General features: G+C 40.6%; 1 protein-coding gene across 1 annotated transcript in view; it reads right to left on the reverse strand.

Moving 5' to 3' along the window:
* Positions 1 to 23,807, reverse strand: part of LOC114695946 (lysosomal Pro-X carboxypeptidase) — a 52,275-nt gene that overhangs the window by 15,318 nt on the left and 13,150 nt on the right. The window contains exons 2-3 of the mRNA XM_028873470.2: positions 8,042 to 8,182; positions 2,563 to 2,664 (exon numbers count right to left, since the gene is read on the reverse strand). Coding sequence (XP_028729303.1) covers positions 2,563 to 2,664; positions 8,042 to 8,182 — 243 coding nt within the window. The remainder of the gene's footprint in view (positions 1 to 2,562; positions 2,665 to 8,041; positions 8,183 to 23,807) is intronic.

Raw genomic sequence — 23,807 nt, forward strand, 5'->3', positions numbered from 1 at the left:
TAAAATTCCACATCATCCACATCAAAACAATTCATGAGAAGTAACTAAGTTTGAGAAAGAACATGATATATACTTTCTAATCAAATGTAATTTTATTGCTGTTAAAGTTTTTTTCAAATGCAATCCAAGAAAGCAAGGCCTAGCACACATTTAAACCTAAAGGACAGAGATCTCACAATGACCTACTTAAACATTTAGCCAGTTTGAGTCTCCTACAACAGCGCTGATTTTTGTTGAGAAATGTAAACTCTCTCTCTCTCTCTCTCTCTCTCTCTATATATATATATATATATATATATATATATGTATAAACTATATATATGTATAAACTATATATGTATAAACTATATATATGTATAAACTATATATATATATATGATGCAGTTATTTTTAATTGACAAAGCTCCTTATTTGTAATCAAGATAATACATCTGAGGAAGATTTATAAACGGAACCATCCTAGGGATGAGATCCTAGGCAGGTATTTCCAAGGACCATATAGTGGCATTTGTCAGGCCCAAAATGCCTCCATTTCCCTAAGTGGATGGTGGTCCCCTTGCCCCCAGCAGCTCAGCATCCTCCAGAACAAACAGTGATGGTTTAGAGCAAGGATATAGGCAACCACAGGGTCTGTAAAGGGAGGCTTCTTGAGCCCTTAGCTCCTCCTCACTAGAAAGATTATATATTTGCTACAGCAACAATCGGAAGAAACTCTGCTACCAATCACAGACTCTCCTACTTGACCTTCCTTCTAGGTCTCACTACCCTGACCCCTTAATTAACATAGTACTGGGTCACAAGGTCCCTAGCATTCCTTTTCTCCTGTATGCTTCACCTATTCCACTAACCTTCACCCTCATCCAAAATGGATGAGGCTTCTCTCCTCTCCTCTCTCTCACTGCTATTCTTTACTTCCATTTTATATGGCATTATATATAGTTGAGTACAGCTGTTTTCAATTCTCAACTAGCATGCATAACATCCCACATGCTTTTAACAACTTTTGTGAGCACATAAAAAGAAAAAAAGTATATCAAAAACAGGTGTGGGTCCACTTTGCTAGTAGAGTCTTGATTGTAGCAAGCTACAGAAGGCTAAGACGCAAGGTACAATAACTCGACTGTTTCCCAATGGTTTGGGGGCCTGTTCACTCCACTAGTCACATGTGTTTGTAAGATACTAAACTAAAGAACAAATTTTGTCATCTAGCCCAAAAATTACAACAAACCACTCTGCCATTGACTTAGAGCACATATGCATTTTAACTTATTTTTTACTCATCATAACATAAAAAACTCAGCTAACTGAATATAAAATTTTAAAAGCTCCTTTCGAAACAGCCTAAAATATGGCTATTCCCAAATTATTTTAGATGGTAATTCACAAAAGGATGGTATCACTCTATTGAATGAGATCAAGGACATTAGGTACTACACAAGCATCTTAATGTAACATTTATTGTCATATTTTAATTTAATTGGGAAAACATAATCAGTACATAAGGTCCCTGGTTAATATAATGCTAACTTTAAAAAACTGAGCTTCCTAAGAAAAATATTAGTAACAGGATTTGTGGGAAATTACCATAACTAAAAGGACATGGGTAAAATAAAGTCATCAGTGGAGGAAAAAGTATCCTGGTTCATTGAGTATACAGCAAGACAAAGGCCAAGGCTGGGAGTTCTTGTAAGAAGGGAGAAGCTAATGGGAACACCAAGGGTAATATGACCTTACAGAGCTCATTTATTCTTATCTACTGATTCTATGTTATGAAAAATCCTTTTCATATGTTTATTCCTAAGGCAGGAACAGTAACTTAGTACCTAATTTACAGAACAGAATTACTGAGGTAAAGAAAATGCCCTGCACTGTGTGTAGCAACAGAGTAAGACGGACCTGGCTGAGGCCAGCCTGGATGACCAAACATAAACTAACAGGGATTGTACATGTTCCTTGACAGTAGAGCCCTTACATTTAACATGTTTGGCCTGCTCGGGTCCCCAGAACCACAAGCAAGACAAAACAAAGAAAAAACAACTGACTGGGAGCTGGAGAGACACCTCAGCCTTTAAGAGCACTTACTGCTCTTGCAGAGGACCTGGGTTAGGTTCCCAGCACCCACACGGCGTCTCACAACCGTGTGTAACTGCAGTTCCAGGGGATACAGTGCCTGCCCTCTTCTGAACTTCCCTGGCACCAGGCTCCCACAGGGTGCACAGATGGGCAAAACAGTTATATGCACAGAATAATTCTAAGCTTACAAAAAGTGACAGCAATTAAAAAGGCATGACTTTAAAGGCCTTAGGGTAGGACTGCGGACAGAGCTTGGTGGGAATGTTTGCTCTGCACTCTGCCTTGGGTTTCGTCCTTAGCACAAAAAGGAAAAAAGAAAGAAAAAATTTCATTTCGCCCAAATTCTATATATGAAGGAAAGATAAAGTACAAATTATTGAGTTTTCAGGCAGTTCAAGTTAAAGTGATCTCACACTGTGGGTGTATAAATGTTCCAAACTTAAACAAATAACTACCCAGAAGAGTGCCCAAAGTCTTTAACCTACTTACCTTGAATGTGTCCTCACCAAAGGGAAGGGACTCCCCATAGTATCGGTGTTCAGCAAATATCAGCATAGCTTTCATGTCCTCAGCCACATCCCACATGAATCCCTGGGAAGAGTTCACAAATTCACAAGGAAAATTAGGCCATGAAACATCGCATTGAACCATATGAAATAATGTGAACCATATGCAATGCAAACCATATGATGCAAACCATATGAAATATGAAAATAATGCAAACCATATGAAATAGATGTTAAACCAGACCAGGAAGAGCTCTGAAAAATGTATAATTTATGTGTGTTCCACAGAAAAATCCACAATAGCTGTATCACACTGTACTAGAAAGGAAAAAAATAAGATCAAATTATGCATATACTAAGCACTTCATGTTTTCTTATCCTGAACCTCTGACCCTGAGTCAACACTATATGTCAGTCTTCAAACTCCACTGTGCTTACTATTCTAGGAAGGAGGTGAGATATCTAAGCCCCCCCCAAGACATACACAGACAACATAAAGTAATTAACAGATAAATAAGCATATTAAACTCCCCTGGGAATCTTAATCTTATATATTAGGAAATTAGCTAACAGTAGTTGTTATTATTTCCTGCTTACAATGTGTCAGATACTGTTCTAACCACTACATGTAATAATTCACCTAACTAGCACAATAAACAAGAATCGGGCACTGTGGTTTTACAGACAAGGACACTGAGACCCAAGGCTCAGTGTTCTCACAGGTGGCAGAGCCAAGACTGAATACAGGCTGTAATGCAGAGCAGTCACCAAAGGCCACTAGACTCCCTTACTCCCTCCATGGTGATGGCTTCTCACTAATCATCTGCCTCTTTCTCTTTGACTGGATGGTGACCTCTGAATCCTTCCTAAGGAAGCATTCCAAACAGATAGCATCAGTTGATTAGACAGTTCAGTGGTGTAGAATATTATTTTAAGGTGTGTTATTTTTGTTTGTGTTGCATTTGTTTAACTCTGTGATGCTGTGTTACTGTGCCTGTCTGAAACACCTGATGATCTAATAAAGAGCTGAATGGCCAATACCAAGGCAGGATAGGCGGGGCTGGAAGGCAGAGAGAATGAATAGAAGGAGAAATCTGGGAGGAAGAAGTAGCCGAGAAGGAGCAAGAAAAGAAGGGGCCAGCCACCCATCCAGCCACAGAGTAAAAGTGAAAGTAAGATTACAGAAATAAGCAAAGAAAAAAACCCAGAGCCAAAGAAAATGGGATCATTTAAGATAAGAAAAGCTGGCTAGAAACAAGCCAAGCTAAGGCTGGACATTTATAATTAAGAATAAGCCTCTGAATGGATGAAACTAGAAAGAATCATCCTGAGTGAGGTAACCCAGACCCAGAAAGACAAACATGGTATGTACTCACCCTTAAATGGATATTAGATGCAAAGCAAAGGACAACCAGGCTACAATCCACAACCCCAAAGAAGCTAGGTAAAAAGGAGGACCCTAAGAGGGACATACATAGAGGGCCTCAGGAAGGGAAAATAGTTAAGGTCTCCTGGGTAAACTGGGAGGGGTGAGTAGAGGGGAAGGGATGGGGATGGGAAGAGGAGGGGCTGAGATGGTCGAGTGGAGGGAGAGACAGAGAGAGAGAGCAGTGAAAGAGATATCTTGGTAAAGGAAAACATTAAGGGGTTAGGGAGAAACCTGGTGCTAGGGAAATCCCCAGGAATCCACAAGGATGACACCAGCTAAGACTCCTAGCAATAGTGGAGAAGATGCCTGAACTTACCTTCCCCTATAATCAGATTAGTGGCTACCCTAATTGTCATTATAGAACCTACATCCAGTAACTGATAGAAACAGATGCAGAGATCCACAACCAAGCACTGGGCTGAGCTGTTGTTTGAATCTTAGATGGTCTTTTAATAAAAAAAATCCAGAGCCAGATATCAGGGTGAAAGCTGAAAAATCAGAGAAGCAGAACAGCCAGCCACTAGCTTTTACCTCTACGAAATCCTCAGCCTCAAGAGAGTGAGACCCTGTTTCCTCACACCTTATATACCTTTCTCTGCCCTGCCATATTACTTCCTTGGATTAAAGGCATGTGTGCTTCCCAAGCAAAGGCATGAGATCTCAAGTGCTGGCATTAAAGGTGTGTGCCACCACCGCCTGACCTCTATGTCTAATCTAGTGGCTAGCTTTGTCCTCTGATCCTCAGGCAAGTTTATTAGGGTCCACAATATATCACCACACTGAGCTCCTAGACTTCACTTGAAGAGGGGGGGCAGGGATCACAGGAGCAAGTGAGGTCAAGATCATGATGCAGAAAACCACAGAGACAGCTGACCAAGCTGATGGGAGCTCATGGACTCTGGCCAGTCAGCTGGGGAACATTCATGGGACCAAACTAGGCCCTCTGAATGTGGGTGACAGTTATATGGCTAGATCTGTTTGGGAGCCTCTGGCAGTGGGACCAGGACTTAACCTGGGTGCATGAAATGGCTTTTTGGAACACATTCTCTAGGGTGGGATAACTTGCTTAGCCTTGACACAGCGGGGAGGGGCTTGGTCCTGCCTCAACTTAGTATGCCAGACTTTGTTGACTCTCTAAAGGAGGCCTTACAAGTCTCTAAGGAGTGGAGGGCTGGGGGAAGAAGGGAGGGAGGGAGAACTGAGATTGGTATGTAAAATTAAAAGCTCTAAAAAAAAGTGTATTAATTTTAAAAAAGAAAAAAAAACACATGAAAAAAAAGAATAAGCCTCTTTGGGAGCTGGGTGGCAGGCCCCTCAAAAGAGCAAAAGAGCAAAAATAACCAACATCAGTTTAGCATGGATTAAAGCCATGTCATTCCTGATGAATGCTGTTGGTGTTTAACAAGTTACTACTCCTTAACAAGGCATAGGAACCTCAAAATGGCTTTGGCTGTTTGGAGCAATCTCTAAGGAATTAAAAGAGCTACCTGTGAGAATAATGGACAAGCTAGCCTGATTCTCTTTCACAGAGCTGCTCACTCCAGCCACATATCCCAGGTCCAGCCACACCCAGCTCAGCACATCCTCCTCTGCATGCCCTAGCCCAGCAGAGCTGTCCATCTCCCCTCAACACCAGAGTGCTGCCAAGAACTCTTCTACCTGCTGCAACAGGAGCGCTCTCTCTCTCTCTCTCTCTCTCTCTCTCTCTCTCTCTCTCTCTCTCTCTCTCTCTCTCTCTCTCTCTCTCTCTCTCTCGCGCGCGCGCGCGCGCATACACACCTTACACCAGACTGCAAGTGTCATAATAGTAAGAACAGACCTCTTGTGGAGCTGACCTCAGGCTCTAACAAGAAGCAGCTTAACTAATGATGCAATTAGCGATTATTTGCTTACATCCATTTCAAGGGTAATTTTATCTTTTCAAGAGAGGTCTCCCTATGCCATGTATCAATAATCTGTACCAGCAAATTCCTCAGTCTTCTTTATTATTTGGTCTTCACAACTCTACGAGTTAGGTATTCTTACTATAACCACTGGACAAAGGAGAGAGCGGACGCTGGAGATAAAGCTTGCTCAAGTGAAAGAGCAAACGCGCTCAGAACGGAAACCTCATCAATCCGCCTAGTCTGCACTGCTTCTCAAAACATTCATGTTCAGAAGTGAATGTGAAATTGAAATACGTGAATTTGTAGGAAGATGCCGAGGATGGGGAGGCCTAGGATCTGCCCTTCTAGGATCTGCTTCTGATTCTTAGCTAGGACTGTTCCTCTCCTACATGTCTCTTCCTTTCCACCTGAGAACAAGGACACCCAGCAAGCGTTCAGCGGGGCTGCAAAGCCTGAGGAGCACTGGGGTCTGAAGACTGAACATCTCTCTGCTTGTACTAGCATACAGGAACTGGCCAGGAAAAACTGCCTCTGGGTTTGGCACAGAAGAAGAGTTAAAGAAACGAGGAATGTGTGTGGTACAAACCTTTAATCCTAACTCTCAGAAGGCAGAGGTAGAGGCAGGTAGATCTCTGGGTTCAAGGTCAGCATGGTCTATATAGCATGTTCTACGACAGTCAAGGCTACTTAGAGAGACCCTGCCTCAAACGTAGGAAAATCAAAACAAAAGGTAGTGGGACAAGGCAGTACCATTTACACAAAATAGCCCCAGGAATCTGGACACCTGGTTCCCATGACATCATTTCTCAGGAGCTATTTTATTTTCAGTATATGTAGGTTAGTTTTTTATCTTTTTTTTCTTCTGGTTGTTTGGTTTCCCAGCCTGTGTGTCACTATAGAAGCCAGACCAGGATAGACTCAAATTAACAGTCCTCTACCCGACCCTCCCGAGTGCTATGTAGAGTTGTGCACCCCCATGTCCTGGGGATTCATTCTTGACAGCCTAAAGAAAAGAATCACAGATGACTAATGCAGGAACAGCATAATGAGATTCACGCCTTGCTGTCAACTCAGTTCAGTAAACATTTACCAAGATGGCCTGAGTGTGGTGCCACGCCAGACTCTGACACCAGAGCTGGCACTGTTCCCTACTTGACGGGAGTTCACAGACTGGCTTCTTGGTAGAAATCTGACACTTTCTAGTCACAGCACCGGCATAATGGAAAGGAGACTTTCTTTCTTCTAGGTTCCTTCCAAGTTAAGGTTTGTTAATAGATATATTGTTAAAAAGTGATAGAAAATATAGTTAGTGAAGCAAGCGAATAGATTATACTATTTTAATTCTTACAAATTAAAAACCAGTAGAACAAGAAACTAAATGAAAACACAGCTCCTTTACCTCTACCCTTCCAACTTGACAGTCAAACATTTATAATTTTTTTTTATTTGCACTGGTTGTGTTTCAGTCTTACTTACTAATAGATAAATATTTATTGAACATCTACTATATATACAATACAGTTCTTCACTTTAAAAATACAGTACTTTTAATAAACATACAAAAATTCCTACCCTTATATTTACCTTCTATAGGCCATAGTCAAACCAACTATACACAATAATGTTCCCACGCCTGCTGGCCTTATAATTAAATTTTCCCAAAAAAGCGGTTTTGTCTATTTGTCTGTCTGTCTGTGTGGAGACAGGGCATCATGTAGCTCAGTCTGGCCTTGAACTGTATGGCAGTGCAGGCTGGCTCTGAATTCCTAGCCAATGGCCCTGTCTCACTGACATTTTTCCTTCACTGGTGAACTTTGCCATCTTTCTATCACTATTGAGTTCATTTTATTTTATTTTTTATTACACTTATTTACTTATTTGGCGAGGGCACATGCCATATCACACGTGAGGACGTCAAAAAGGAACCTACAGGAGTTGGTTTTCTCCTTCCATCATGCGGGTCTCAGGGATAAGGTCAGGTCATGAGCCTTTGCCAGCTGAACCATCTCGCTCACTCTTTTTACTTCTAAAGAACATTACAGTTAAAAACGGTCATTCTTGGTCATCTACACTGCTGAACATTTTCTCCCATTTATCACTATGAAAGATACTATTTCAGGAGAAGAATCTCACTCATGTGTACATACCGTATTATTGCAAAACCAGACAATGTCCCCTTCATTACCAGTGTAGAAAAGTATTGATCCACCATCTCTTTTCCAATGTTTATCAGCTTTGAGGTACCGCTGTTTAAAAGTTCTTGTGTCAGAAAATCCAAAGTGGTCAACCTATGATAAAGACAAAACAAACAAGACATATTTCAAGGAAAAGTAATTGAAATTAACATTAAGGTGACTCATTCTTCCATTGAAATCAACCTATACTACAAAAATGATCAAAAGAAAATTTAAAGTTCATTTGGTCTTATCAGTACTATTGTCATTTGAAATTACTTTGCTTATATACTAGGATAAAACAGTATTTGTTAAGGTGGTCAAGATTTTCAGTTAAAAGAAGAGATACTACAAAATCAAGTAGTTAGTTAAAAACATAATAAAGTCAAAATTTAAAATTTTAATTTGATTTATTTTATCTGATTAATTTTAATGGAGAAATAAAAACTGTACATACTTATAGTGTTACAACATGATATTCTGAAATATGTATATATTGTAGAGTGGATAAATTGAACATTAAGTATCACCTACCATACTTACCTTTTTAGGTGGTGGGGACATAATCAAATGTCTTAGTACTTTTCAAATAGTCATCATTCCATTAGTTTTCAAAATGCCTTACTATCTGAATTTTCATCATTCAAACTTTTAACATAAAAATCAAAAACTAATTAGACCACTGAAAATATCTATGAACTGTGTGATTCCAATACTAACTGTGTGATTCCAATACTAACAGACATTCTAAATGTTGAGATTTCAATGTCTAACACGACTTCTAAGAAAAAGAGCCAGCCGGGGGTGGGGGGGGTGAGGGGGGTGGGGGTGGTGGTGGTGGTGGTGGTGGTAGCGCACGCCTTTAATCCCAGCACTCGGGAGGCAGAGGCAGGCGGATCTCTGTGAGTTCGAGGCCAGCCTGGTCTACAAAGCGAGTTCCAGGAAAGGCATAGCTACACAGAGAAACCCTGTCTCGAGAAAAACAAACCAAAACCAAAAAAAAAAAAAAATTTTTTTGCCGGGCGGTGGTGGCGCACGCCTTTAGTCCCAGCACTCGGGAGGCAGAGCCAGGCAGATCTCTGTGAGTTCGAAACCAGCCTGGACTACCAAGTGAGTTCCAGGAAAAGGCACAAAGCTACACAGAGAAATCCTGTCTCGAAAAAACAAAAAAAAAGAAAGAAAGAAAAAAGAAAAAGAGCCAATAAAGGAACTAAGGCTTGTTATTAAAGTGACTGATTGATATTTGGGACAAAGGAATTACAAGATAGGCTTATGCATCCTACTGTACAAAAGAGCAAAGGCATGCTTAAAAACAACAGAGTTGCATTAATGGATGAAGAAGCCAAAGACAAAGAACTATTTATTATTGGCTCACATTTTAATAAGCTTAGCATAAAACAAATTGACCACAAAAAGAATAAAGATTGTAATTTTTTGAAACATTCAATTCATGAGAATCACTAGAATATGTGTTGGGTGGTTTTGTGTGTCAACTTGACACAAGCTGGAGTCATCAGAGGAAGGAGCCTCAGTGGAGGATATGCCTGCTTGAGATCTGCTGTAAGGCATTTTCTTGTTAACTAAAAGTCAGTTAATGCAGAAAGATGACGTAGAGACATAATAGGTCTGCAAAGTTACTGATTCAGGCAAGAGTTATTAATGGCATTTAAAAAGACAACAGAAAACTAATTTTCATATGATGTAACAATGATATTGCAAACAACACTCTTGTCACTGGGACTATCCTCACCTTAATCTAATGATTAATATTGACATCACGGATGGTTAGGCAGGCAAGGCATGTATGCCTTCTCATGCAGACAGCAGAAAGCACATATTGCTTGTGACTCATGCTTGCAAAGAATTTCCATTTTGATCTTAATCCTGACTTTAGATTTACTCCAAAGGAGAATATACAAAGGGTGGCAGAGTAAACGGAAGTCTCTGAAAGGCAGCTGGGCAAATCTGAAGGTGGTACATTTTACAGGGCAATGGATGGCCGGAGGATTGCTTTAGATTAAGTGAGTTTGAAGGAACATAATTACCAGAGAAATTGCCGTCCAGGATTGGATCCTAGTTTGAACAAATAAGATGCAAGTGATAAACCGGAGGGATTGTGTTGATCTTAATATGGACAAAGAATTAAATGATACTAAATACTTGATAGAAGTCACCACATTATTCTGGATGCATAAGAAAATGTTTTTATTTTTTATAGCTGTGCCCTGAAAGATTTGAGAGATAGACTGTAACACTATCATCTTGGAGTTACTCTAGCACGAATAAGCGAAGTGAATGTACGTGAACTGAAGCTTCATCTACGCTGAAAGAAATAACATACTTAGGGTACTTAGACTTTGCAAGATCGCTAAACCATGTCAAAAATAAAAAAAGACAATAAACATTTTGGAACTTTGGATATATTTTTAAAGTTTTATTTTTTTACCTTTTGAAATTGTGAGCTACCGAACCTGGGGCTTATACAGGGACACTTGGCTCAGCCTGGGAGGAGGGGACTGGACCTGCCTGGACTGAATCTACCAGGTTGAACTCAATCCTCGGGGAGTCTTTGCCCTGGAGGAGATGGGAATGGGGGGTGAGCTGGGAGGAAGGCGGGGAGGGGGGGAGGGGGGAGAACAAGGGAATCCGTGGCTGATATGTAAAATTAAATTTAATAAATAAATTTTTTAAAAAAAGAAATTATGAGCTACCACTGAAATATAACTATCAAGTCTCTTAAGATGATAACATTCACATACAACTACAAGAGAAAGCTATACCGGCGCCTTTAGGATGACGGAGGCTAAATATCTCCATGATTTGAAGGGACGATATTAAGAATGCCTGGCCTGGTCTGGAGCACACTAATCCTAAGAGTGGAATACTGAAGATGGGCAAGAGATAATGAATTACAAGAACTATTCTTACAATGTCAACAGCTTTTTTTTTTTTTTTTTTTTTTTTTTTAGGGTTTCCATAAGTGTTAAACCAGAAATGCACCATGAAATGTCCTCTGAATTCCCAGCATCCTCCTGGCTCCTTCCCATCATCAGGAACATCAACTGCAACTACAGAACTGAGTTTTTAGTACCAAGTGCTCTCTCTCTCTCTCTCTCTCTCTCTCTCTCTCTCTCTCTCTCTCTCTCTCTCTCACACACACACACACACACACACACACACACACACACACGCACACACACACACACACACACACACACACACACACACACACACACACACACACACACACACACCCCGGGACAGTGCGCCCTCTGCTGTCCAAACTGAGATCCACATGTCACTTTGAGAAACAACAGCATGAAAGGACCACAGAAGCAATCTGACCAGCGCTGCTCTAAGCAAGCTGAGCTCATGCCATGAAAGCCTCGCAGGCATGACCTGGAAAAGGAAACACATTTCGGGTCACACACAGCAGTTCTTTCTAAAATACAGTAAAAAAGAAAAATTCAGAAGATGCTGCCTGCTTCACCGTGTGGAAATGTGGCAAGGATCTGAGAACAGGGAGGGCAAGATGGAACGAGGTCATCCTCTAAATAAGATCTACCATAGCAAAGATATGTTAGGATTTTTAATTGCTTGAGAATAAAGCATGCATTCAGAAATAGTATTATATATATTAAGCACAGTTGGGTGACAATTTGGGAGCAGTAAGGATAGGAAAGAACACAGAGCACCTACTTCATGCTATCAATCACCTCCGTCAACTGTGGACATTAATGTCTTATTATAGGATGATGACCCTCAGAGAGGTCACATAATTTCTTAAATAACACAATTCTTTTCCCATGCTTTGACAAACACTGCTTCCTAAGCTCTTTGTGGTTTTTTTGTTTGTTTGTTTGTTTGTTTATAACATACAGTTAATTGTAGATAGGGCTGACAACGGGCTTCACCCCTCACCAGGAGCCACTCAAGAATCTTCCTCTAAAATCTGTGGACAGACCATAAGCCATTTACTAAGTTACAGTCCAAAAATACATGGAATATTGGTTCTTTTGCTGACCTTGATGATAATCATTACTGCAGTGCTATGTTTAACTCAATTAGGTCAACTGATTTAAAAAAGAAAACCACACGCTTTCTCAACAGCCTTTCATTTTAGGAACTCGCCATATGGTGGTCTTACTTAGGCACTCAGATACACAATCATAGCTAGCAGAAATTTTATTAAAGATATAAAAGGTATCCTCAGAGATAAACATGACAAAAAAGAAAGAATGAGTCAATACCCCTTGAGGGAGGGCTCTCTTCTGTGCAACCCTAACCCAGATAAGGAAATGAGTACCTCCTCTCTCCACTTCGATGTGTGTGCTGTGGGTGAGTTCAGAGACTGTGGCATTGCCTTCTGTTAGCTTCTCAAATGGGGTGTGACAATGTTCCCAAGCACATTTGATTCCTGACGGGAAGAACATCTTCAAGTAGAAAGGGCACAAGACCTCAAAGAAGGAGCCAAAACTGAGAATGAACAGGGAATACAGGCAGGCCCTGTAAGTGTCGCTGGAGAAGCCTGTGTATCTCGAGTCAGTCCTAAACTGCAAGCTCTGGCATTCCCAGAGCTAGGATAAGAATGGAGAGCAATGCCATGTCTTATGAATGAAAGTGTTGTTGGGTATGACTCTGTTTATTCCCACTTTACTGGGTCAAAGCTATTGAAAACCTGCCGGGCGTTGGTGGCACACGCCTTTAATCCCAGCACTCGGGAGGCAGAGGCAGGCGGATCTCTGTGAGTTCGAGGCCAGCCTGGGCTACCAAGTGAGCTCCAGGAAAGGCGCAAAGCTACACGGAGAAACCCTGTCTCGAAAAACCAAAAAAAAAAAAAAAAAAAAGAAAACCTGCCTAAACACTCTAGGTTTATTTTTCTCTATAGTAGGAAGACAGGAAGCACTGGAGACTGAATGTAACTGAGTTCTAAGGCAACAGCTTTCCTGGATGGGACTGTGACAGCAGAGAGACGATGACAAGAGAGGATGAATCTGACAACCGGGCATTCTTCTTCCTCTGCCTCACTGCTAATCCGAGCTTTGCTTCCACCCTTTATTTTGGTGTTGGAGTTAAACTTAAGACTTCATGCATGCTTAGCACACAGTACAAATATATATCCTAGAGTCCACAAGGATGGATGGTGGGCATTTCCTCAGCTATTCTCCAAATGAAACACCTTTCTATGGAACGGCCTATTCTCAAAAAAAATAAAAAATTGAGATTTATCTTATGGGTCTGAGTATTTGTCTGAATGTATGTCTGTATACCATGTGAGGGCAGTGTCCAGGGAAGCCAGAAGGCATCAGATCCCCAGAACTGGACTTTTAGATCATGGGAGTTGTAAGTAACCATGTTTGGCTGAGATTTGAACCCTGGTCTTCTAGAAGAGCAGTCAGTGCTCTTAACCACTGAACCATCTCCCCAACCCCATGATACCTATTCTTGGCATGCTTTTTTCTATAATAAACAAGAAAGACACAGCAGTCCCTTCCTTCTGTACTATTTTTTATAATATGTTCTTCTTATAACATAGAAATAAAATATTATGGGAAGACAAAAATGTCAAGTAAAAGAAAAACAAAAATAGTGATCCATCGTAGAAGTAGTCCTTTAAAAAAAAAAGAGTAGGATTCAGCTTCTTGTAGTAAACTGTCAGCTTGAAAGGCAGGAGAAGTAGCGTTTTTTGTGTTCCCACCATTTTGGCAATTTAGAATGGCAATAACTACCACAATACCTTCATACAAGACAATACTTTATAAATAATAGCATGTGATTCTAAAGCAATGGCTCATCATGTTTCTAAGAATGAGGTTCCTTTGCTAACAATAAAATTTTGTCTAATAAAAATTAAACTATGAAAGCCGGGCGTTGGTGGCGCACGCCTTTAATCCCAGCACTCGGGAGGCAGAGACAGGCGGATCTCTGTGAGTTCGAGGCCAGCCTGGGCTACCAAGTGAGCTCCAGGAAAGGCGCAAAGCTACACAGAGAAACCCTGTCTCGAAAAACCAAAAAAAAAAAAAAAAAAAAAATTAAACTATGAACTTTTATTTATTTTTTAACTGATGAGGTCATTGTTTATTTTAATGTTTTTACTTTTGTATGTGTGAGAAAGACAAGTCTCGCTACATAGCCCGGGCTAGTCTCAAACTCATGGTCTTCTGTTTTTGCTTCTTGCCTAATGGGATTATAAGTATATGCTACCACATTCAGCTGAAATTTTTCACAGATGTGTTATATTCTGGAATCCAATATCTGAGCAAATATGAGAAGTATTTATAAATTTAATAGTAATATAAATAGCATCTAATACTATTGAGGAAAATGTATTTTCCTGTTTGGCAGGACAATAGATTCAATCACTCTCCAATAGCTCTGAAGTGCCCAGGAACTTCCCTTTGACAAGAAGCCCAAGAGGGGCAATAATTTTCTAAGTTGCCAAAATGTTATGAAAGCTAAATACTTTATGCTCTACTGCTAAGACAGGTGGAGACTTCCTACCCTTCAAATATCTCAAGTATTCCTCTGTATGTGTGTGTGTGTGTGTGCGTGCACGCATGCGTGTGTGCGTGTGTGTGTGTGTGTGTGTATGTGTGTGTGTGTGTGTGTGTGTGTGTGTGTGTGTGTGTGTGTGTGTGATTACACAATGAGTAATGGTTTCATTCAAAGATTCTGGCATCACTTGTTAGCTAAATAGTGCTAGAAGAGCACAGCATGATTGATAATTCACAGGGCCTAAGGAAGCTTAGTACCACTACAACTCTCAGATTAAAATAACACTATACTAATCAAACACATAGTAAAGTAGGAGAGCCCATTAACTTTAAATTAGATCATACACACAGGACAGATGGAAACTTAGACCTCAAGGCCAAACTCTTGGGTAAAGATCTACATGATATAGAGATTCCAATTCTTTCCATCTTTCCCACTTTTCTCCTCCTTCTCTCTCTCTCTCTCTCTCTCTCTCTCTCTCTCTCTCTCTCTCTCTCTCGTCTATTTAAGGACAAAGACAAGGCTGAGCAAAAGCTTGAGAACCTCTTGCCCCAGGCTCCTGAGTGCTGGGATTACAGACATGTACCACCATACCCAAATTTTTCTTGCCTTTCTTAAATACATATTCATATCACTAAAATCTGGCAATTGCTCCCCTTTTAATTTTGTTTCTCATGTTCGTTCGCTCCATGGCTTACACTAGCCTGCTACTTACTATGTAGCCAGGCTGGCCTTGAACTCAGCAATCCTCCTCAGTGTTGGGGTTACAAGGTGTGCCACCACAGCTAGCTCCACCTCCTTCCTTTTTAATGTCAGGAGTCAACGTGTATGTTGGAAGTCAGGATAGGGGTTAACATTGAAAGGGGCAAGTGACTCAAAAGAGGATAAGGAATTCCACGTTAGAATGAGACATGCTTCTGTGGTAAATAAAGTGAACTCATAAATAGATTTTTAAACATTCAAAATTGAGGACGGAAGAGATGGCTAAGTGGTTAGGAGCATTTGTTGCTCTTACAAAGTACCCAGGTTCAATTCCCAGCACCTACATGGTGGCTCACAACCCTCCATAACTCTATTCCAGCATATGTGGCACAATCTTCTGACCTCCAAGTACAGCAGGCACACATGGTGCACATATATCCATTCAGGCAATACGCTCATACCCATAAAATAAATCTTTAAAATTCTTCAAAATTTCACCAAATCATACAGTATTACATCTTCCTTTCATGTAAAATATTTATTTTAGGAAATGGTGCAATCAATACTCACTAAATAAAGACTTGAAGGAAAGAACTTGGTAAGACCCTATTGAGAACTTGGAAAATGTGATGAAGGTGCTAACAAGCGCACCATAACAAGGCTGAGTTCTGTGTACAGGACGCTAGGAGAATTCAGAAGGAGAGAAGCTATCCCACCCATGGAATCATAGAAAGCAGCCTGTAGGATGCATGCCGAACATGAAGCCTAACCAGAATGTTCTCAGATACAGATGAGCAGCTCAAGCAGACAGAACAACAACATGTGCAAACCTGTGAACTGTACAGAGCAAGCTTCGAGGGAAAAGCTGTTGGTGTAAGAAGGATATGGTTTTATGAGGGGAAGAGATAGGAAGTGAGATTAGCTTCTTCAAGCTGCTATCATATTTAGATGGAAATCTTCCAACAAAGAGAACCGTAGCGGAAATCTGAGAGAGTCTCTTAAACTAGTGGTGAGTGGAATAGGATCACTGGAACAGAACTTGAGACAGGGACTTTTCTTTGTCCCTTGTCAAGTCATCAGTGATTAGAATAGCACCTGGAATATAGTTGGTCCATGGATACACAGGGAATACATTAATAGATTGTGTACCTTCATTCAGCAACTGATGTAGAAACAGAGCCAACCCTAGGTCCATGGATAAACACTTTCTTATATAAGCTGCCTTGGTGTCTTTTTACAGCAACAGAAAAGTAACTAAGATAGCCTCCAACAAGGAACTAATCCTACTCACATCTTAAGTTTGGACTTGTAACCTCCAGAAATGAGAGGCTGTTTTCACTTTGAAGCTTATAGTTCTTTGTTCCAAAAGCCAATACTGAAGGTCTTTCCAGGGGGATGGCATTGGAAATGAAGTCTAAAGGAGGCAGCCAAGGAAATAACTTGAAAAGAAGGGAGGAAAATGTAAGGGCCAGAATACATGTAAACCAGAAGAATAGTGCAGAATGATTCTTAGAACTGAATGGGCTACTACACAGAGTTTTGTTTAATTTGAAGGGTAATGGAACTCCACTAAGAGCTTTAGGATTTAGTTCCATTTGTTTTTTAAAAACAAATCTGTCTTGGCTGTGCTGTGGTGTACAGGATATTCAGTCCTTGAGCTCACAAATAAGCACTAAGGAAACCAAGAATGTTAACACTCAGGGTTGTTGTCTCCTCAGTGGAAGGGTTATGTTCCTGTTTCCCACCCAGAGGGCTGGGAGTGGATGTAGTTAATACCCTGATGACTTGTGCTATCTGTCGGGCCAGACCACACTCAAATCCTCCAGGCTATTAAGTTTAACCCAGACTCTCTCTTTCTAGACCTTGATTTTGAACACTGTTTCTCAGTCAATAGAATCCATCCTTAAGGAAGGTGTCAAATTGTACTTTGTAGCATGGTGACCTCTATAATCACCTTGACCACATTAGATTCTCCCCTAGGCCCTTAAACTATAGAACCCATCTTTATGAAAGAGGTCTGTGGTGATATTTTAATTGTGCTGATGTGATTTTATTTGTATGTTAATAAATAAAGTTTGCCTGGAGATCAGAGGTCATAGCGAGCCAGGGACAGCAGTCAGGCGGTGGTAGTCCACGCCCTTAATCCAATCACGTAGCAGGCCGAGTCTCTGTGTGGTCAAGGACACAGCCAAGCGTGGTGACATGAACCTTTAATCCCAGTACCAACCATAGAGACCAGGAGGTCTGTATAGACAGGCAGTGATGAGGAAGTCATGTGGCTGGGTTTACAGCCAATAAGAAAGCAGAACAGGAAAGCAATAAAAACACAAGTCAGACATTAGAAGGTCTCTCTGGGGAAAGCTACTGCTAGTGGTAAGCTAAAGCTAGGTGGTCTTGCTCTGATCTCTTTGGCTTTAACTCTGTATTTGGCTCTGTGTTTCTTATTTAATAAGACTGTTTAGAAATTTGTCTACAGAGGTCACATGTATTTTGCAAAACACTTTCAATTTAGTTACGTCTTAAACTTTACTGTGCACACAGGATTGAGATAATTGGTACCAAGAAACTTTTTTCAAACTTACAATTTTGAACTTAAATGCCTAAAATAAACTGTCCAGTATAAGACTCTAGAAGTCTGAACCAACACCAGTTACTGAGTCATGTTGAACCAGATTTCCTTCTTGCCTCATGAAATTGTCACTCTGCTGGCCCTGGTGTTTGCAGAGACCTCTATACTGTAGATGACCTGGAAGAGACTTTTAAATAAAGGGAGATGAATAAAGAGAACACTACAGAAAGTTCCCAGTGGAAGATGATTGTAGAAATAATAAACTGGGGGAATAGATTAGCCAAATTTCAAATCCTAGTCTATCTTCAATTGCTGCAATAGAAATATTAATTTTCCATTTTCATAAAACATCCTAGAATGAGCACAAGGACCCCTCTGAGGAAAAGGATGCGGTACATGTATCTACAGTGTCTTTTCAGTAGCAATCAACAGAGAGAACATCTCCTAGACAGCAGCTGCTACCAGATCACTCATTCCTAGATGACTGTGCAGAGCCCTGACTGTGGTCATCTAAACACTAAGGGTCCTGCCGCAGTATTTAGAGCCACAAGGCTGCTGGCATGCCCCATCCCTAGTATTTGATAAAGGTAAACAAAGCACATTCTATTTGCATTCTTTTCCACCAAAACTCTTGGAGGCTATTGATAAAAATTGAGGAGCTAAATTGTTCTTTGACTTTTTGGTTCCTGTTCTATGCTGATGAAACACTGGACACCATGGGCCACAGTCTTCACTTGGTTATTTCTGAAGAATTAAGAAACTACCTTTCAGGCCAGTGAGATAGTTCAGCGGGTAAAGACAGCTGCTATCAAGGCTGATCAGATCCTTGAAGATGATCCCATCTCCAGAACCCACATGGTAAAAAGAAAGAACTGATTCCAAAAGTTCTCCTCCAACCCCAGACACACACAAACACACACATATACAGATATGCTCACACACAAGCCAAATTCACAAAATTAATGAATAAAAATATAAAAAAATAGTTTAAATAAAACCGCTTTTCTATAGTGCTACATCAGCAATGTAAAACGACACGCCTTTGCCAGTATTTGTGTTTTCTTAGTGACAGTCATTCTGAGATACAGTCTTCACGTTATTTTGATCTGCATTTCCATAATGACTAAGGAAGTTGAACATATTTTCAGGTATTTATTGGTCATTCATGTTTCTTCTTTTAAGAACTGTGGATCTAGTCATAATAGCTAAAGTATGGAATGGGCCAAGATGCCCAAGACAGAAATAATGAAAATGTAGTGTATATATACATGAAATTTTATTAATCCATGAAGAATGGAATTGCTATTATTTGGGGAAATGAATGATAGGGATCATTTGGTTGTCAGTAGTTCTCAACCAGTGGGTCAGGACCCCTATGGGAGTCAACTGACCCTTTCACAGGAGTTGCCTAAGACCATCAGAAATATCTGGTATTTATATTATGATTTGTAACAATAGCAAAATTACAGTTATGAAATAGCAATCAAAATCATTTTATGGTTGGGGGTCACCACAACATGAGGAACTGTATTAAAGGGTCACAGCATTAGGAAGGTTGAGAACCACTTGGTTAAGTGAAATACATCAGACTCAGATAAATGTTACTTGTTTTCTGTCATAAGCACAGCCTAATTTTCATTCATATATATAATGAAAGAGGGATTGTTTGGGTGAAAGGGAGAATTTAAAAAGAGACTGGAGAATAAAAGGTGATTTGGACAAAAAGAAAGACAAATACTGCCTGTTTTCTCTGAATGCAGACTCTAGACTCAAATATCTACAGAGATAGGTGGGAAGAAAAAAAAAAAGCAAACTGTATGAGGCAGGAAGGGGACCAGTACAGTGATATACTTTATTTTAGTATAGTAACTAACAAAATGAAGGTGGGGGCTATGGAACAAGCACAGTGCTTCCCAGAAAGTTGCTCTACCACTGACCTTTATGTATGTATGTACTATGTCTACGCAGTGAGGTTGAGGTTGGCTATTTATTTATTTATTATTTATATTTAATTTAATTTAATTTATAAGAAACTGCTGCATTACCGAAAGAACATGCAAGAACAATACTATGTCATGATGCTAAAATATGAATCACCCTCGCCCGGGGAGAATCCTCTGCAAATCACACTTGTGACAAACACTAATTTAGAAAACATGCAATACTATCCTTGTAGATGATGTACTTGTTTTAGTACTTGTTGTACTAAAAACCATTATTTGTCACACTGAAAAATGCATGGTTCTTAAAGGACATGGGGGAAAATGAACTTTACAAAGTCCCCACATGAACAGTATCCGCCAAAGGAAGCAACTAAAGAAAGCAATTGTTAAGTTCTTTTCCTCCCGGGGAACTCCAACATCAAATTTTCAATACTGATCCACTATAAAATGACCTCCAGGGACTTCTTATCATCATCTTAAAAATACACTCTACAGACCACTCATTGTTTGGAGCACTGTAAAAAAGATAAAGGAAGGGGAAAGGACATCCTCAGCTAAGCCAAAACTTGGAACAATAACAGCAAGTTCAAAAGGGACCCTGTGGCTTCCTTTGATTACTTTCAGGTGCTTTGGCACTATATCAACATCTTTGATGACAACTGCCCAGAGTTAATAGGATGTACAAACACATGGCCGTCACTGGCTAAACACACTGACAGGACAAGCATTTGTTGCGTCACCACCATGGGGCAATTAGCATAAATGTAAGGGTGAACAGGATGCACATGGTCTTGTGGTCACAGAGCTTAGTGTCTGGTGGCAGATCACAGGAAAGGTGAGCACGCAATCAAAAATACAAGTTTTATTCTGACAGAACATCACAGAGGTCAGTCAAAGGAGGGATGGATAGCCTAGCACTAAAGCCCTGGGTTTGAGCCTCAGCACCCTAATAAAGTAAGCGTGTCTTATAACTATGCTATTACAAACTCCAAGATAGAAAAAACAAAACCTGACTAAAGTACAATAATTAGTCTGTCATTTATACTTAGTAAAGGCATCCCCTCCCTTGAAAACTACAGTGCTGGCAATTCACAATGGGAAGGGAATCACCACCATCTGCAAGTGAGATTTTCCTCCCATGCCTCAGACCTCATGGATGGAGCTCATCATTTTGGAATGACCACTTTTACTCATTTACCTACTTTCTTCTTGTCATGTGCAAGTCAGAAAACCTCAACAAGCCCTGCAGGCAAACAAGCACATGATGGAGACTGGGGGAGAGCAAGAAAAAATAAATCAAAAGCCTGAGGAAAGCTAGAGGATGGAAATGTGTGTTATACCCACCTGCCCTTGTTAAAAACAAAAGGAATGCATCGTCAAGGAAGAAAATCTGTCAACTATTAAGGTAGTGGGAGTATGGCGCAGGAGACACAGCCCTACGTGCCACTCGGCATCCTGAATGGGTCTTTTCAGATCCTTCACCTCTACACAGGGAAGCTAGGATTTATGATTTTGCCATAGAAAAGTTTTATTGGAAGTTTATATTCAGATATTAAAGAAGAAAGGCACCTAGGAAAGAGTTGATACACACCTGAGAAGGGTGTGAGGGTTCAAAGAGAGTCTTGCCATTAAGTGTCTTGCCAATAGCCACACATAGGATTTTCATACAGTATACGTTGCATATGTATCACAGTCACTTCTGTTACCTCTCCTGTCCCATGCTCACTCACACACACGCCCTCCTATTTCCAATTAGTACCCCTTCTACTGTCACACCACATCTCTGGAGAAGGGCATGCACATGCCACAGCTCATGTATGGAAGTCTAAGGACAACTCTGGGCGGTAACCCTCACATTCCATCTTGAGACAGCATGTCTTTGCTATTCAATATTATGTAGACTTGGCTAGCTGGTCCATGAGATTGCAGGGTTTTCCTGTCTCCACCTCCTATCCTGTCATAGAAGTCCTGGGACTACAGAGACACTGCCATCCATACCTGTGTAAGCTTAGGGGATTCAAACTAAAGTCTTCGTGGGCTGCTTATAGGAACATGAGCACCTTCCCAGCAACTACACCACTAAAGGAAACGTTTCTCCCTCCTCTAGAAGCCATGACTACTCAGGAATACTCAGAGAGGGTGGGGCTTCATGAGGTAGTGTGTGGACCCCATCTTGTGCAGGTAATCATAGTTTCTGTGAGTTCAGAAGTCTAACTGCTATGCCATGCCCACCTCCAATCCTTCCTCAGGCTTACATTTTCCCCCCACTCCCTTTTCTGCAAGTTTCCCTGTGTCTAGGAGAAGACAATAGAGATGTCTTGTTTATGGCTAAGCATTCAACAGTCACTTATTCTCAGTCCTCTGAAGAGTTATGTCTCTGCAGTTACTGCTTTCCACTGCAAAAAGAAGAGTTCTCTGAGCAAAGCTGATGGAGCACTGTTCTATAAGCATAAGCATAATTATTTAGGATGCTGATGGCAGCACTGTCCTATAAGCATAAACATAATTATTTAGGATGTAATTTGACAGTTACATCATGTCCATTTAGCAAAACAGCAGCAGTGGCTTCCCCACTAGGGAATATGACCTCCCTAGACAAGGGCTTTTCCCAGGGTTTATAGTAGAAGACATGGAGTCTCTCCTTGGGAACAAACCCATCAGAAAAGCTGCTTTCTCCCATAGCAGACTTGCCACTACTACACTAGTGGATCTGGCCAACTGGTAGTTCTGCACAAAGGGGCCCCAGCTAAGGAAGCTGTGGATGACAATCCTCCCCCAGCAGCCTGCATGGCACCGCTGGCACAATGAATGAAGGCTACATTCTAGTTACATCCAGTTCCAGTTTGTTCTCTCTGTGTCCTATAACCAGTGGCTCCTTCAGCTAGAGGATCGTATAACCTAGTTGTGTGGGCAAGCAGCAGCCATGGCATTTGCCTACAATGTTCTGAAAGCTTAAGAGGCCACCCTGACCAACTAATAGGGAGGCAGCCCACTTCTAACACTGGGATTTTCACTTCATAAAAGTAGCTTCTAAGAGCAGCGTTATACACTTTCCCAGGGTACCTCCATTCAAACTTCTTTTTTTTTTTTTTAAGTTTTAAATTAACTTAGCAAGAGTCAGGATTGCTTTTCATACATCTCAGATTTGGCTAAGCCTCCCTAAATCCCATCCTCTCCTCCCTTCCTTGCCCCCACCTCCCCACTTAAACCTTAGAGTTCTTATTTAAAATTTCTTTGTAAAAATACTGTCACTATGCAAGGAATGTTTACAGTGAACTTTGCTAGTTGTAACAACACCCTTGACTCTGAGCTGGTGAGAAAGTCTACTCAAACCCAAGAGTGGGGGGTTCTTTTTTCTCCTGATGCCCCCTTAATTTTCCTTGTGGATCTTATCTAGGAGATAAATACCAAAGTCTCTTTTCCTCAAATAGAACCATCTTCCTGCAAAGGAAGTTGTTTCTACCATAGAATTTTGTCTCCTCTAAATCGCCATGCTCACACATTTCTTTTCCAATATCTTATGTTCACCCTGTAGCAGACGCATCCCTAGCCTTATTTTTCCATTATGAGAAGCATTTTTCTTTGTATTAATTAGACAGTGTTTATAAAATGGACGCTATGATTCATTAGTGGACTATAAAATCAATTTAGTGAGTCATGGCATCTTTTGAACAAAACTGTATTCCACTGAGCAACCAACCTACAGGTTTTCAAATTATTTTTTTATCTTAATAGAAAGTCCAAGCACATTATGCCCCTGTGAGTATAACTGTATATAAATAACAACTACCTGTTAAACCACATTCTGAGAAATAATTACAGTTCAGACAGTCTCATCAATTACAGCCCATTTAACAGCCAAATGGATACCACAGACAGGAAATTCTAGGGCAGTGTGGGGAAGGAAAGCTCCTTGTAGGAGAAAGTCTTGTAGGAGAATTAAGATTGAAGCAGGGTCCAGTAAGGCTGGACTAGAAGAGAGAAGCTAGTCTGAGGCTGGAAGAACAGAGGTACTGAAGGGCTATTATAA

The sequence above is a fragment of the Peromyscus leucopus genome, chromosome 1 (genome assembly GCF_004664715.2).
Source record: "Peromyscus leucopus breed LL Stock chromosome 1, UCI_PerLeu_2.1, whole genome shotgun sequence".
Taxonomy (NCBI): Eukaryota; Metazoa; Chordata; class Mammalia; order Rodentia; family Cricetidae; genus Peromyscus; species Peromyscus leucopus.